Source organism: Ascaphus truei, chromosome 22 (assembly GCF_040206685.1).
Source record: "Ascaphus truei isolate aAscTru1 chromosome 22, aAscTru1.hap1, whole genome shotgun sequence".
Classification (NCBI taxonomy): Eukaryota; Metazoa; Chordata; class Amphibia; order Anura; family Ascaphidae; genus Ascaphus; species Ascaphus truei.
The window spans coordinates 12,220,681-12,235,852 of NC_134504.1; the positions used below are offsets into that span (position 1 = coordinate 12,220,681).

At 59.6% G+C, this 15,172-nt stretch overlaps 2 protein-coding genes across 2 annotated transcripts in view; one reads left to right on the forward strand and one right to left on the reverse strand.

The window, feature by feature from the left end:
- NOTUM (notum, palmitoleoyl-protein carboxylesterase) overlaps positions 1-9,019 on the reverse strand; it is a 30,761-nt gene extending 21,742 nt beyond the window's left edge. Inside the window, 2 exon segments of the mRNA XM_075579993.1 lie at positions 6,263-6,461; positions 8,825-9,019. The gene's annotated coding sequence lies outside the window, so the exon portion shown is untranslated.
- ASPSCR1 (ASPSCR1 tether for SLC2A4, UBX domain containing) overlaps positions 1-15,172 on the forward strand; it is a 46,961-nt gene that overhangs the window by 11,759 nt on the left and 20,030 nt on the right. Inside the window, 2 exon segments of the mRNA XM_075579992.1 lie at positions 13,507-13,628; positions 14,604-14,659. Of these exon segments, the coding sequence (XP_075436107.1) occupies positions 13,539-13,628; positions 14,604-14,659 (146 nt within the window). The 5' untranslated portion in view covers positions 13,507-13,538.

Consider the following 15,172-nt stretch of genomic DNA (forward strand, 5'->3'; position numbering starts at 1 on the left):
TCTACAGCGCGCCTTCCCCACTGCACATCTACAGCGCGCCCCCCCACTGCACATCTACAGCGCCCCCCCCCACTGCACATCTACAGCGTGCCCCCCCCCACTGCACATCTACAGCGTGCCCCCCCCCACTGCACATCTACAGCGCGCCCCCCCCACTGCACATCTACAGCGCCCCCCCCCACTGCACATCTACAGCGCCCCCCCCCCACTGCACATCTACAGCACGCCCCCCCACTGCACATCTACAGCGCCCCCCCACTGCACATCTACAGCGCCCCCCCACTGCACATCTACAGCGCCCCCCCCACTGCACATCTACAGCGCCCCCCCACTGCACATCTACAGCGCGCCTTCCCCACTGCACATCTACAGCGCCCCCCCCACTGCACATCTACAGCGCGCCCCCCCCACTGCACATCTACAGCGCGCCTTCCCCACTGCACATCTACAGCGTGCCCCCCCACTGCACATCTACAGCGCGCCTTCCCCACTGCACATCTACAGCGCGCCTTCCCCACTGCACATCTACAGCGCCCCCCCCCCCCCCCACTGCACATCTACAGCACGCCTTCCCCACTGCACATCTACAGCGCGCGCCCCCACTGCACATCTACAGCGCCCCCCCACTGCACATCTACAGCGCCCCCCCCACTGCACATCTACAGCGCCCCCCCCACTGCACATCTACAGCGCGCCCCCACACTGCACATCTACAGCGCGCCCCCACACTGCACATCTACAGCGCCCCCCCCCACTGCACATCTACAGCGCCCCCCCCACTGCACATCTACAGTGCCCCCCCACTGCACATCTACAGAGCCCCCCCACTGCACATCTACAGCGACCCCCCACTGCACATCTACAGCGCGCCTTCCCCACTGCACATCTACAGCGCCTTCCCCACTGCACATCTACAGCGCCCCCCCACTGCACATCTACAGCGCGCCCCCCCCACTGCACATCTACAGCACCCCCCCCACTGCACATCTACAGCGCGCCTTCCCCACTGCACATCTACAGCGCGCCCCCCCACTGCACATCTACAGCGCGCCCCCCCACTGCACATCTACAGCGCCCCCCCCACTGCACATCTACAGCGCGCCTTCCCCACTGCACATCTACAGCGCGCCCCCCCACTGCACATCTACAGCGCCCCCCCACTGCACATCTACAGCACCCCCCCCACTGCACATCTACAGCGCTCCTTCCCCACTGCACATCTACAGCGCGCCCCCCCACTGCACATCTACAGCGCGCCCCCCCACTGCACATCTACAGCGCCCCCCCCCACTGCACATCTACAGCGCGCCTTCCCCACTGCACATCTACAGCGCGCCCCCCCACTGCACATCTACAGCGCCCCCCCACTGCACATCTACAGCGCGCCTTCCCCACTGCACATCTACAGCGCGCCTTCCCCACTGCACATCTACAGAGCGCCCCCCCACTGCACATCTACAGCGCCCCCCCCCACTGCACATCTACAGCGCGCCTTCCCCACTGCACATCTACAGCGCCCCCCCACTGCACATCTACAGCGCCCCACCCCACTGCACATCTACAGCGCCTTCCCCACTGCACATCTACAGCGCCCCCCCCCACTGCACATCTACAGCGCGCCTTCCCCACTGCACATCTACAGCGCCCCCCACTGCACATCTACAGCGCCCCCCCCCCACTGCACATCTACAGCGCGCCTTCCCCACTGCACATCTACAGCGTGCCCCCCCCACAGCACATCTACAGCGCCCCCCCCCACTGCACATCTACAGCGTGCCCCCCCCACTGCACATCTACAGCGTGCCCCCCCCACTGCACATCTACAGCGTGCCCCCCCCACTGCACATCTACAGCGCGCCTTCCCCACTGCACATCTACAGCGCCCCCCACTGCACATCTACAGTGTGCCCCCCCCCACTGCACATCTACAGCGTGCCCCCCCCACTGCACATCTACAGCGTGCCCCCCCCACTGCACATCTACAGCGCGCCCCCCCCCCACATCTACAGCGCCCCCCCCCCACTGCACATCTACAGCGCGCCTTCCCCACTGCACATCTACAGCGCCCCCCACTGCACATCTACAGCGCCCCCCCCCACTGCACATCTACAGCGCGCCTTCCCCACTGCACATCTACAGCGTGCCCCCCCCACTGCACATCTACAGCGCCCCCCCCACTGCACATCTACAGCGTGCCCCCCCCCACTGCACATCTACAGCGTGCCCCCCCCCACTGCACATCTACAGCGCGCCCCCCCCCCACTGCACATCTACAGCGCGCCCCCCCCCACTGCACATCTACAGCGCCCCCCCACTGCACATCTACAGCGCGCCCCCCCACTGCACATCTACAGCGCGCCTTCCCCACTGCACATCTACAGCGCGCCCCCCCACTGCACATCTACAGCGCCCCCCCCACTGCACATCTACAGCGACCCCCCCACTCCAAATCTACAGCGCGCCTTCCCCACTGCACATCTACAGCGCCCCCCCCCCCACTGCACATCTACAGCGCCCCCCACACTGCACATCTACAGCGCCCCCCCCACTGCACATCTACAGCGCCCCCCCACTGCACATCTACAGCGCGCCCCCCCACTGCACATCTACAGCACGCCCCCCCACTGCACATCTACAGCGCGCCCCCCCACTGCACATCTACAGCGCCCCCCCACTGCACATCTACAGCGACCCCCCCACTCCACATCTACAGCGCGCCTTCCCCACTGCACATCTACAGCGCGCCCCCCCACTGCACATCTACAGCGCGCCCCCACTGCACATCTACAGCGCGCTCCCCCACTGCACATCTACAGCGCGCCCCCCCACTGCACATCTACAGCGCGCCCCCCCACTGCACATCTACAGCGCCCCCCCACTGCACATCTACAGCGCGCCCCCCCACTACACATCTACAGCGCCCCCCCACTGCACATCTACAGTGCCCCCCCACTGCACATCTACAGCGACCCCCCCACTCCAAATCTACAGCGCGCCTTCCCCACTGCACATCTACAGCGCCTTCCCCACTGCACATCTACAGCGCCCCCCCCCACTGCACATCTACAGCGCGCCCCCCCCACTGCACATCTACAGCGCGCCTTCCCCACTGCACATCTACAGCGTGCCCCCCCCACTGCACATCTACAGCGCCCCCCCCACTGCACATCTACAGCGTGCCCCCCCACTGCACATCTACAGCGCCCCCCCACTGCACATCTACAGCGTGCCCCCCCCACTGCACATCTACAGCGTGCCCCCCCACTTCACATCTACAGCGCACCCCCCCCCACTGCACATCTACAGCGCGCCCCCCCACTGCACATCTACAGCGCCCCCCCACTGCACATCTACAGCGCCCCCCCCACTGCACATCTACAGCGCCCCCCCACTGCACATCTACAGCGCGCCCCCCACTGCACATCTACAGCGCCCCCCCACTGCACATCTACAGCGCCCCCCCACTGCACATCTACAGCGCCCCCCCCACTGCACATCTACAGCGCGCCCCCCCCACTGCACATCTACAGCGCGCCTTCCCCACTGCACATCTACAGCGTGCCCCCCCACTGCACATCTACAGCGCGCCTTCCCCACTGCACATCTACAGCGCGCCTTCCCCACTGCACATCTACAGCGCCCCCCCACTGCACATCTACAGCGCCCCACCCCACTGCACATCTACAGCGCCTTCCCCACTGCACATCTACAGCGCCCCCCCCCCCACTGCACATCTACAGCGCGCCTTCCCCACTGCACATCTACAGCGCCCCCCACTGCACATCTACAGCGCCCCCCCCCCCACTGCACCTCTACAGCGCGCCTTCCCCACTGCACATCTACAGCGTGCCCCCCCCACAGCACATCTACAGCGCCCCCCCCACTGCACATCTACAGCGTGCCCCCCCCCACTGCACATCTACAGCGTGCCCCCCCCCACTGCACATCTACAGCGTGCCCCCCCCACTGCACATCTACAGCGTGCCCCCCCCCACTGCACATCTACAGCGCCCCCCCCCACTGCACATCTACAGCGCGCCTTCCCCACTGCACATCTACAGCGCCCCCCACTGCACATCTACAGCGCCCCCCCCACTGCACATCTACAGCGCGCCTTCCCCACTGCACATCTACAGCGTGCCCCCCCCACTGCACATCTACAGCGCCCCCCCCACTGCACATCTACAGCGTGCCCCCCCCACTGCACATCTACAGCGCGCCCCCCCCCCACTGCACATCTACAGCGCGCCCCCCCCCACTGCACATCTACAGCGCGCCCCCCCCACTGCACATCTATAGCGCCCCCCCCACTGCACATCTACAGCGCCCCCCCACTGCACATCTACAGCGCGCCCCCCCACTGCACATCTACAGCGCGCCTTCCCCACTGCACATCTACAGCGCGCCCCCCCCACTGCACATCTACAGCGCGCCTCCCCCACTGCACATCTACAGCGCGCCTTCCCCACTGCACATCTACAGCGCCCCCCCCCCCACTGCACATCTACAGCGCCCCCCCCACTGCACATCTACAGCGCCCCCCCCACTGCACATCTACAGCGCCCCCCCACTGCACATCTACAGCGCGCCCCCCCACTGCACATCTACAGCGCGCCCCCCCACTGCACATCTACAGCGCCCCCCCACTGCACATCTACAGCGCCCCCCCACTGCACATCTACAGCGACCCCCCCACTCCACATCTACAGCGCGCCTTCCCCACTGCACATCTACAGCGCCTTCCCCACTGCACATCTACAGCGCCCCCCCCCACTGCACATCTACAGCGCGCCCCCCCACTGCACATCTACAGCGCGCCCCCACTGCACATCTACAGCGCGCTCCCCCACTGCACATCTACAGCGCGCCCCCCCACTGCACATCTACAGCGCCCCCCCACTGCACATCTACAGCGCGCCCCCCCACTGCACATCTACAGCGCCCCCCCACTGCACATCTACAGTGCCCCCCCACTGCACATCTACAGCGACCCCCCCACTCCACATCTACAGCGCGCCTTCCCCACTGCACATCTACAGCGCCTTCCCCACTGCACATCTACAGCGCCCCCCCCACTGCACATCTACAGCGCGCCCCCCCCCACTGCACATCTACAGCGCGCCTTCCCCACTGCACATCTACAGCGTGCCCCCCCCACTGCACATCTACAGCGCCCCCCCCACTGCACATCTACAGCGTGCCCCCCCCACTGCACATCTACAGCGTGCCCCCCCACTGCACATCTACAGCGTGCCCCCCCACTGCACATCTACAGCGCGCCCCCCCCCACTGCACATCTACAGCGCGCCCCCCCACTTCACATCTACAGCGCACCCCCCCCACTGCACATCTACAGCGCGCCCCCCCACTGCACATCTACAGCGCCCCCCCACTGCACATCTACAGCGCCCCCCCCCACTGCACATCTACAGCGCCCCCCCCCACTGCACATCTACAGCGCCCCCCCACTGCACATCTACAGCGCGCCCCCCACTGCACATCTACAGCGCCCCCCCACTGCACATCTACAGCGCCCCCCCAACTGCACATCTACAGCGCCCCCCCACTGCACATCTACAGCGCGCCCCCCCCACTGCACATCTACAGCGCCTTCCCCACTGCACATCTACAGCGCGCCCCCCCACTGCACATCTACAGCGCGCCTTCCCCACTGCACATCTACAGCCCCCCCCCCACTGCACATCTACAGCGCGCTCCCCCCACTGCACATCTACAGCGCGCTCCCCCCACTGCACATCTACAGCGCGCCCCCCCCACTGCACATCTACAGCACGCCCCCCACTGCACATCTACAGCGCCCCCCCCACTGCACATCTACAGCGCCCCCCCACTGCACATCTACAGCGCCCCCCCACTGCACATCTACAGCGCCCCCCCACTGCACATCTACAGCGCCCCCCACTGCACATCTACAGCGCGGCCCCCCCCACTGCACATCTACAGCGCGCCCCCCCCCCACTGCACATCTACAGCGCCCCCCCCCCCCACTGCACATCTACAGCGCCCCCCCCACTGCACATCTACAGTGCCCCCCCCTGCACATCTACAGCGCCCCCCCCCGCACATCTACAGCGCCCCCCCCAGTGCACATCTACAGTGCCCCCCCCCAGTGCATATACACGGCACCCACACTGATTTCTGAGGTCACGTCTATATAGGGAGCCACGTCTAGGACCACGTGTCAGGTTCTCACACACCAGCCCCAGGTTTTTTTTGGGGGGGGGGGGAAAGGGGGTATTACCTTACATATTGCGGCCTCCCGTGGCCGAAGTGGCACTTGTTGACTCTCAGAGGAATTGCCCCTTTTCTTGGTCTTGTTCCACGTTGTGTCCTCAGTGACCCCTTGTACACGGCTCTAGAACCGTCCTGGTCCAGTGTCCGGAACCTCGTGATACCGGCCTCGGGCGGGATGTGAGGTTTGGGGCAGGTGCAGATCCACTCTAGAGACAGGAGCAGGGTGTGAGGCACAGGAACAGGGACAGGAGCAGGGTGTGAGGCACAGGAGCAGGGACAGGAGCAGGGTGTGAGGCGCAGGGACAGGAGCAGGGTGTGATGCACAGGAGCAGGGACAGGAGCAGGGTGTGAGGCACAGGAGCAGGGACAGGAGCAGGGTGTGAGGCACAGGAGCAGGGACAGGAGCAGGGTGTGAGGCACAGGAGCAGGGACAGGAGCAGGGTGTGAGGCACAGGAGCAGGGACAGGAGCAGGGACAGGAGCAGGGTGTGAGGCACAGGAGCAGGGACAGGAGCAGGGTGTGAGGCACAGGAGCAGGGACAGAAGCAGGGTATGAGGCACAGGAGCAGGGACAGGAGCAGGGTGTGAGGCACAGGAGCAGGGACAGGAGCAGGGTGTGAGGCACAGGAACAGGAGCAGGGTGTGAGGCACAGGAGCAGAGACAGGGGGAGCAGGGTGTGAGGCACAGGAGCAGGGACAGGTGGAGCAGGGTGTGAGGCACAGGAGCAGGGACAGGAGGAGTAGGGTGTGAGGCACAGGAGCAGAGACAGGGGGAGCAGGGTGTGAGGCACAGGAGCAGGGTGTGAGGCACAGGAGCAGAGACAGGGGGAGCAGGGTGTGAGGCACAGGAGCAGAGACAGGAGGTGCAGGGTGTGAGGCACAGGAGCAGACACAGGAGGTGCAGGGTGTGAGGCACAGGAGCAGAGACAGGAGGTGCAGGGTGTGAGGCACAGGAGCAGAGACAGGAGAAGGGTGTGAGGCACAGGAGCAGGGTGTGAGGCACAGGAGCAGGGACAGGAGCAGGGTGTGAGGCACAGGAGCAGAGACAGGGGGAGCAGGGTGTGAGGCACAGGAGCAGGGACAGGAGCAGGGTGTGAGGCACAGGAGCAGAGACAGGAGGTGGAGGGTGTGAGGCATAGGAGGTGGAGGGTGTGATGCACAGGAGCAGGGTGTGAAGCACAGGAGCAGAGATAGGAGCAGAGTGTGAGGCACAGGAGCAGGGACAGGTGCAGGGTGTGAGGCACAGGAGCAGAAACAGGAGGTGGAGTGTGTGATGCACAGGAGCAGAGACAGGAGGAGCAGGGTGTGAGGCACAGGAGCAGAGACAGGAGGAGCAGGGTGTGAGGCACAGGAGCAGAGACAGGAGGTGGAGGGTGTGAGGCATAGGAGGTGGAGGGTGTGATGCACAGGAGCAGGGTGTGAGGCACAGGAGCAGAGACAGGAGGAGCAGGGTGTGAGGCACAGGAGCAGAGACAGGAGGTGGAGGGTGTGATGCACAGGAGCAGGGTGTGAAGCACAGGAGCAGAGATAGGAGCAGAGTGTGAGGCACAGGAGCAGGGACAGGTGTAGGGTGTGAGGCACAGGAGCAGAGACAGGAGGTGGAGTGTGTGATGCACAGGAGCAGAGACAGGAGGAGCAGGGTGTGAGGCACCGGAGCAGAGACAGGAGGAGCAGGGTGTGAGGCACAGGAGCAGACAGGATGAGCAGGGTGTGAGGCACAGGAGCAGAGACCGGAGGAGTAGGGTGTGAGGCACAGGAGCAGAGACCGGAGGAGTAGGGTGTGAGGCACAGGAGCAGGGTGTGAGGCACAGGAGCAGAGACAGGGGGAGCAGGGTGTGAGGCACAGGAGCAGAGACAGGGGGAGCAGGGTGTGAGGCACAGGAGCAGAGACAGGAGGAGCAGGGTGTGAGGCACAGGAGCAGAGACAGGAAGAGCAGGGTGTGAGGCACAGGAGCAGACACAGGAGGTGCAGGGTGTGAGGCACAGGAGCAGAGACAGAAGAAGGGTGTGAGGCATAGGAGTAGGGTGTGAGGCACAGGAGTAGGGTGTGAGGCACAGGAGTAGGGTGTGAGGCACAGGAGCAAGGTGTGAGACACAGGAGCAGAGACAGGAGGAGCAGGGTGTGAGGCACAGGAGCAGAGACAGGAGGAGCAGGGTGTGAGGCACAGGAGCAGAGACAGGAGGAGCAGGGTGTGAGGCACAGGAGCCCAGACAGGAGGGGCAGGGTGTGAGGCACACTAGTAGGGTGTGAGGCACAGGAGCAGGGTGTGAGGCACAGGAGCAGAGACAGGAGGAGCAGGGTGTGAGGCACAGGAGCAGAGACAGGAGGAGCAGGGTGTGAGGCACAGGAGCAGAGACAGGAGGAGCAGGGTGTGAGGCACAGGAGCCCAGACAGGAGGGGCAGGGTGTGAGGCACACTAGTAGGGTGTGAGGCACAGGAGCAGAGACAGGAGGAGCAGGGTGTGAGGCACAGGAGCAGAGACAGGAGGTGCAGGGTGTGAGGCACAGGAGCAAAGTGTGAGGCACAGGAGCAGAGATGGGGGGGGGAGGGGGGTTCCATTAACCCTTACAGATGAGGCCAGACCTCCCCCTGGCATGTCCTCACTGTGCGGGTCCTGCGGGGTGAGTGGGGGGTGAGTAGGAGGGGGTGCGAGACATTGAGCTCCCTCTCCGGGGGCTGCAGATCAGCGCGTCCCACCTCCGTCCCCGGGCTGCTGACATGAAAGTGAGAGAGGAGAGGAGCCGATAACCCTAATAAAGAGAGGGGAGGAGAGAGGAGGGAGAGGCATCATCAGGAGGGGCAGGTCCCAGCCCAAACCTCAGCGAGGGACGGGACACTGTCACACCAACAATACTGTGGGACCCCACGCGTGACGGTGTCCCTGAAAGGTTTGGGCAGATAGCAGTACACTCGTATTCACAGTCTTCTACACTCACACCCTTCTACACTCACACTCACAGACTTCTACACTCACACTCACAGCCTTATACACTCACATCCTTCTATACTCACACTCACAGCCTTCTACACTCACTCACAGCCTTCTACACTTACAGCCTTCTATACTCACACTCTGCTACACTCACACTCACATCCGTCTACACTCACAGCCTTCTATACTCACACTCACAGCCTTCTACACTCACAGCCTTCTACACTCACAGCCTTCTATACTCACACTCACAGCCGTCTACACTCACACTCGCAGCCTTCTACACTCACAGCCTTCTACACTAACAGCCTTCTATACTCACACTCTTCTACACTCTCAGCCTTCTATACTCACACTCTTCTACACTCAGCCTTCTATACTCACACTCTTCTACACTCTCAGCCTTCTATACTCACACTCTTCTACACTCACACTCTTCTACACTTATCAACCTGTACACTCATACTCACAAACTTCTACACTCACAGCCTTCTATACTCACACTTACAGCATTCTATACTCACACTTACAGCCTTCTATACTCACAAACTTCTATACTCACACTCACAGCCTTCTATACTCACACTTACAGCCTTCTATACTCACAACCTTCTACACTCACACAGTCTTCTATACTCACACTCACAGCCTTCTACACTTATCAACCGGTGCACTCATACTCACAAACTTCTACACTCACTGCCTTCTACACTCACAACCTTCTACACTCACACTCACAGCCTTCTACACTTATCAACCTGTACACTCATACTCACAAACTTCTACACTCACACTCACAGCCTTATATACTCACAAACTTCTACACTTATCAACCTGTACACTCATACACAACCTTCTAAACTCACAACCTTCTACACTCACACTCAGCCTTCTATACTCACAAACTTCTACACTTATCAACCTGTACACTCGTACTCACAAACTTCTACACTCAAAGCCTTCTACACTTAACCTATACACTCATACTCACAAACGCGTAGCATCACTCATGATGTTTAAACGCTTGGTTACACCCAGGATTTCTGATGATAATACAGGTAGTTTTGCTTAACTAATAGAATTGGCGGAAGCCCCGGCATCTGATGGGTTAACGGTGAGAGTATACCGAGCTTATTGCCATCTTTTCACGGGGTGAGAGGGTCACACACGGAGGCTCTTTCATGTACTTCTGGGTTTGGGAAGAGCTAATAGCTTCCAGGTTTTTGCTCCCTTCATCTCGGTATCTGCTGGGGGGTGAATTTGCCATTAAGATGTGTAAGATGGAGGGGATGAGACGCGTAGGTTGGAGGGGATGAGACGCGTAGGTTGGAGGGGATGAGACGCGTAGGTTGGAGGGGATGAGACGCGTAGGTTGGAGGGGGTGAGACGCGTAGGTTGGAGGGGATGAGACGCGTAGGTTGGAGGGGATGAGACGCGTAGGTTGGAGGGGATGAGACGCGTAGGTTGGAAGGGATGAGACGCGTAGGTTGGAGGGGATGAGACGCGTAGGTTGGAGGGGGTGAGACGCGTAGGTTGGAGGGGATGAGACGCGTAGGATGGAGGGGATGAGACGCGTAGGTTGGAGGGGATGAGACGCGTAGGATGGAGGGGATGAGACGCGTAGGTTGGAGGGGATGAGACGCGTAGGATGGAGGGGATGAGACGCGTAGGTTGGAGGGGATGAGACGCGTAGGTTGGAGGGGATGAGACGCGTAGGTTGGAGGGGATGAGACGCGTAGGTTGGAGGGGATGAGACGCGTAGGTTGGAGGGGGTGAGACGCGTAGGTTGGAGGGGGTGAGACGCGTAGGTTGGAGGGGATGAGACGCGTAGGTTGGTGGGGGTGAGACGCGTAGGTTGGAGGGGGTGAGACGCGTAGGTTGGAGGGGATGAGACGCGTAGGTTGGTGGGGGTGAGACGCGTAGGTTGGAGGGGATGAGACGCGTAGGTTGGAGGGGATGTGACGCGTAGGTTGGAGGGGATGAGACGCGTAGGTTGGAGGGGATGAGACGCGTAGGTTGGAGGGGATGAGACGCGTAGGTTGGAGGCGGTGAGACGCGTAGGTTGGAGGGGATGAGACGCGTAGGATGGAGGGGATGAGACGCGTAGGATGGAGGTGATGAGCCGCGTAGGTTGGAGGGGATGAGACGCGTAGGTTGGAGGGGATGAGACGTGTAGGTTGGAGGGGATGAAACGTGTAGGTTGGAGGGGATGAGACGTGTAGGTTGGAGGTGGTGAGATGTGGAGGTGATGAAATGTGTAGGGTGGAGGTGATGGTCACAGGGTCCAGGCTAAGACTTCCAGAGAAGACTGAAAGAAGAAAAGGAGTGAATAAAAAAAAACGTGTGATATGAAGAGAGGGAGAAAATATAGGGGAGAAAAAATATGGATACATGAATGGGTTGAGGGGAGGCCAAGGAAGGAGATTGGGGTGGGACAAAAACTGCCAAGGGGTGCTATATATATTTCATGCACTCTGATCATTTGGGGACATGTTTTCATACAATGCATAGATGTTCTGTGCGTGTAATTATCAAGTAAAGAGTTATATATTTGTCTCTTGCTATATCACAGGGTCGTGTTGGAATGTAGTGAAAGTCACCACAGAAGGTGCGCAAGTTAATGTATCTCTCTGATAACCCAACACACGTCCTCTTCCCTGGACAGGATAATCATTGGAAATGCTAGATCAGTGTTTCCCAACTCCAGTCCTCAGGGAACCCCAACAGGCCAGGTCTTAAGGATATCCCTGCTCCAGCACAGGTGGGTCACCTGTGCTGGAGCAGTGATATCCTTAAGACCTGGCCTTTTGGGGTTCACTGAGGACTGGAGTTGGGAAACACTGAGCTAGATAAATGTTATTGTTCGACCCTGTACGGAATTGTAGGTCCCTGGTGTGTTTCCTGCTGAACACATCATGTCACCTGCAGCCCATTGTCTGGGGTGACAATGAGAGCCATCACATTCCCCACAGGTAGGAGTGTCCCCGCAGGAAGCTGAGTACCGGGTCCTGGGGAGAGGAACTCACCCTGTCATTGTGCTAATTATTTCATACGAATAATAAATACTCGGTGTTTCCCAGTTTCCAGCAGATTACATGGAACAAGGCACACTCAGTACTTAGCATTGTATGTAAATGTTGAGCAGCTGTTCACATGGAGCTAACACTTATTGTGGTGAAGTACAAAGGGGTGTCTGCAGCACAGACACCTCCACGTGGAGATAAACACACAGGTACAGAATCAGTCACCTGTAATGACAGATCAGTGCTACTGCTTCCTGTGATGCATTGAATTAGACACTGCATTGACTGCCTCCAGCAGGGAAGGGGTTACACTAAAGATTTAAGGAAGAGTTAGAGCTCAATGGTCAGCGGAAATCAAAGTGACACTCACATGGAAATCTGCAGGCCTCTCAGTGACAAAGGTCTGGGGGGGGGGGGGGGGGGGGACCCTTCACTTATTCTGCAGATAGAATGGCTGGGTTACTCTTTTATGAATGAAGGGTTAATGATCCTCTTAGGTGGGAGACATTAAATATCCCCAGAGATGGACACGGGGAGGTTTCCTGATCTGATACAGGAGGGATCTGTATTAGGTGTCAGCTACGCAGGGTCCAGTCACCAGCAAAAGTAAGTGAGGGGGTCAGATGGAGGGCTTGTCCAGTCATAATACATTGCTATACATAGTGTATACGATACATAGTGTACTGTATGTATACTATACATCTGCAACCCTGCCTTTCAACCATTATCACCTAGCACAGCGGTGCGCAAACTGGGGGGCGCGAGACTTACTGCGGGGGGCGCGGGGTTTACAGAGGGACTTAAATTAAGTGCCGGGGGAGCTGCAGGGCCTCTGTAAACCAGACTTACCTTGACTCCGGCGGCTTCTCGCACGCGTCGCCATGGGTCGTGTCACGTCACGTTGCTATGTCAACGTGACGTCATGACGCCGGAGCGGGGGAGTGAGAGGGTTGCGTGGAGGTGAGGGGACCGCCGGCAGGGGGGCGCAGGGAAAAAAAGTTTGTGCCCCCCTGACCTAGCATACAGTGCTTCCACCGCAGCAAGGGATTCTGGGAAATGACATGCAAATGATACACAATGCCCATAGCTGTCTGAGAGTGGTTTGACTGGCTTTGCATCTAATCCCAGCGGGAACGGGGGTTGTCTGGGGGGGGGATGTGGATGCGGCGGGGGGGGAGGGGGTGTTGCATTACTTGATGAATACTTGTGATATATATTTGCACACTCCTGACCCCCGGGCTCTTTCACCCCCCCCCCCTCTCTGGGGTTTGTCTGTTTGTTATATTTCCAATAAAGTTGATTGAAAGTCCCCATGACGTCAACGCAAGATGGCGGCCGGTGGGCCGGGAGTGTCGGTGCTGGCCCCGAACGGGCGGAGACAGACTGTGAGAATGACCGCGAGGACCCCGTTATTACAGGTGCCGTAGAGGGGTGTCCGGGGTTCCCCGCCCGAAACTGTGTGCGGCTCACTGCGGGGGGCTCACTCCGGTGAGGGGAATCACTCCGGAAGCACAAGGGGGGCTCACTCCGGTGAGGGGAATCCCTCCGGGGGCACAGGGGGGGCTCACTCCGGTGAGGGGAATCCCTCCGGGGGCACAGGTGGGGCTCACTCCGGTGAGGGGAATCACTCCGGGGGCACAGGGGGGGGCTCACTCCGGTGAGGGGAATCCCTCCGGGGGCACAGGGGGGAGGGGAATCACTCTGGGGGCATGGGGAGGGGGATCACTCCAGGGTACAGGGGAATAACTCCGGGGGCACAGGAACATCACATTCTAATCTGTCTGAGTGAGACTCCAAATTCCTGCTGGGGATGTGAGTGCAGAATACTGTCTGTGAGTGAGGTTCCTGCTGTGGATGTGAGTGCAGAATACTGTCTGTGAGTGAGGTTCCTGCTGGGGATGTGAGTGCAGAATACTCTCTGAGTGAGGTTCCTGCTGGGGATGTGAGTGCAGAATACTCTCTGTGAGTGAGGTTCCTGCTGGGGATGTGAGTGCAGAATACTGTCTGTGAGTGAGGTTCCTGCTGGGGATGTGAGTGCAGAATACTGTCTGTGAGTGAGGTTCCTGCTGGGGATGTGAGTGCAGAATACTCTCTGTGAGTGAGGTTCCTGCTGGGGGTGTGAGTGCAGAATACTCTCTGTGAGTGAGGTTCCTGCTGGGGATGTGAGTGCAGAATACTCTCTGTGAGTGAGGTTCCTGCTGGGGATGTGAGTGCAGAATACTGTCTGTGAGTGAGGTTCCTGCTGGGAATAGGACTTTTAGAACTGGTCTTCCCTGTGCTCTGCTGCAAAACAGGGCTGAAAGCGCAGTGCCGTCATGCTGACCCTCTGAAGCAATTCATAAATGGCCTTCAGTGTGTGTAAAGGTATACACGTATTTTACGTTTATTTACAGGTGCTGGAGGAAGTCTGCAGGAAACAGAACTTTCTGCCCAATGAATATGATCTGAAGTGAGTCCATTTACCCCCTCACAGTATTACCCCCTCACAGTATTACCCCCTCACAGTATTACCCCCTCACAGTATTACCCCCTCACAGTATTACCCCCTCACAGTATTACCCCCTCACAGTATTACCCCCTCACAGTATTACCCCGAGCCTGTCCCTGCTGCATCAGATCTCTTGTGCAATATTCAATTATCATTATTTATAAGTGTAACCCCTCTTTACTTTCCCTCAGACTATAGACCCTGTCACTGTATCAAAACAAACTGCCAACCCCAGTCCCCTCAGCAATCCCTTTCCAACTGTCATTCCACTGGCTAAGCACAGTCACATGTTCCAGTGGAATGTAATTCTTAAAGAGGCAGTGTCCTGTGCTGATAGCGGACACGGGATTACATAAGGCTACAGTGTATTGTTCAGCACCGGGATCTTTGGTTAGATGTTGACATGCATACAAATACATATCTTTGATGCCTTGCTGTGTGAGACACGGGCAGGATGTGTGAGTAACATGCTGA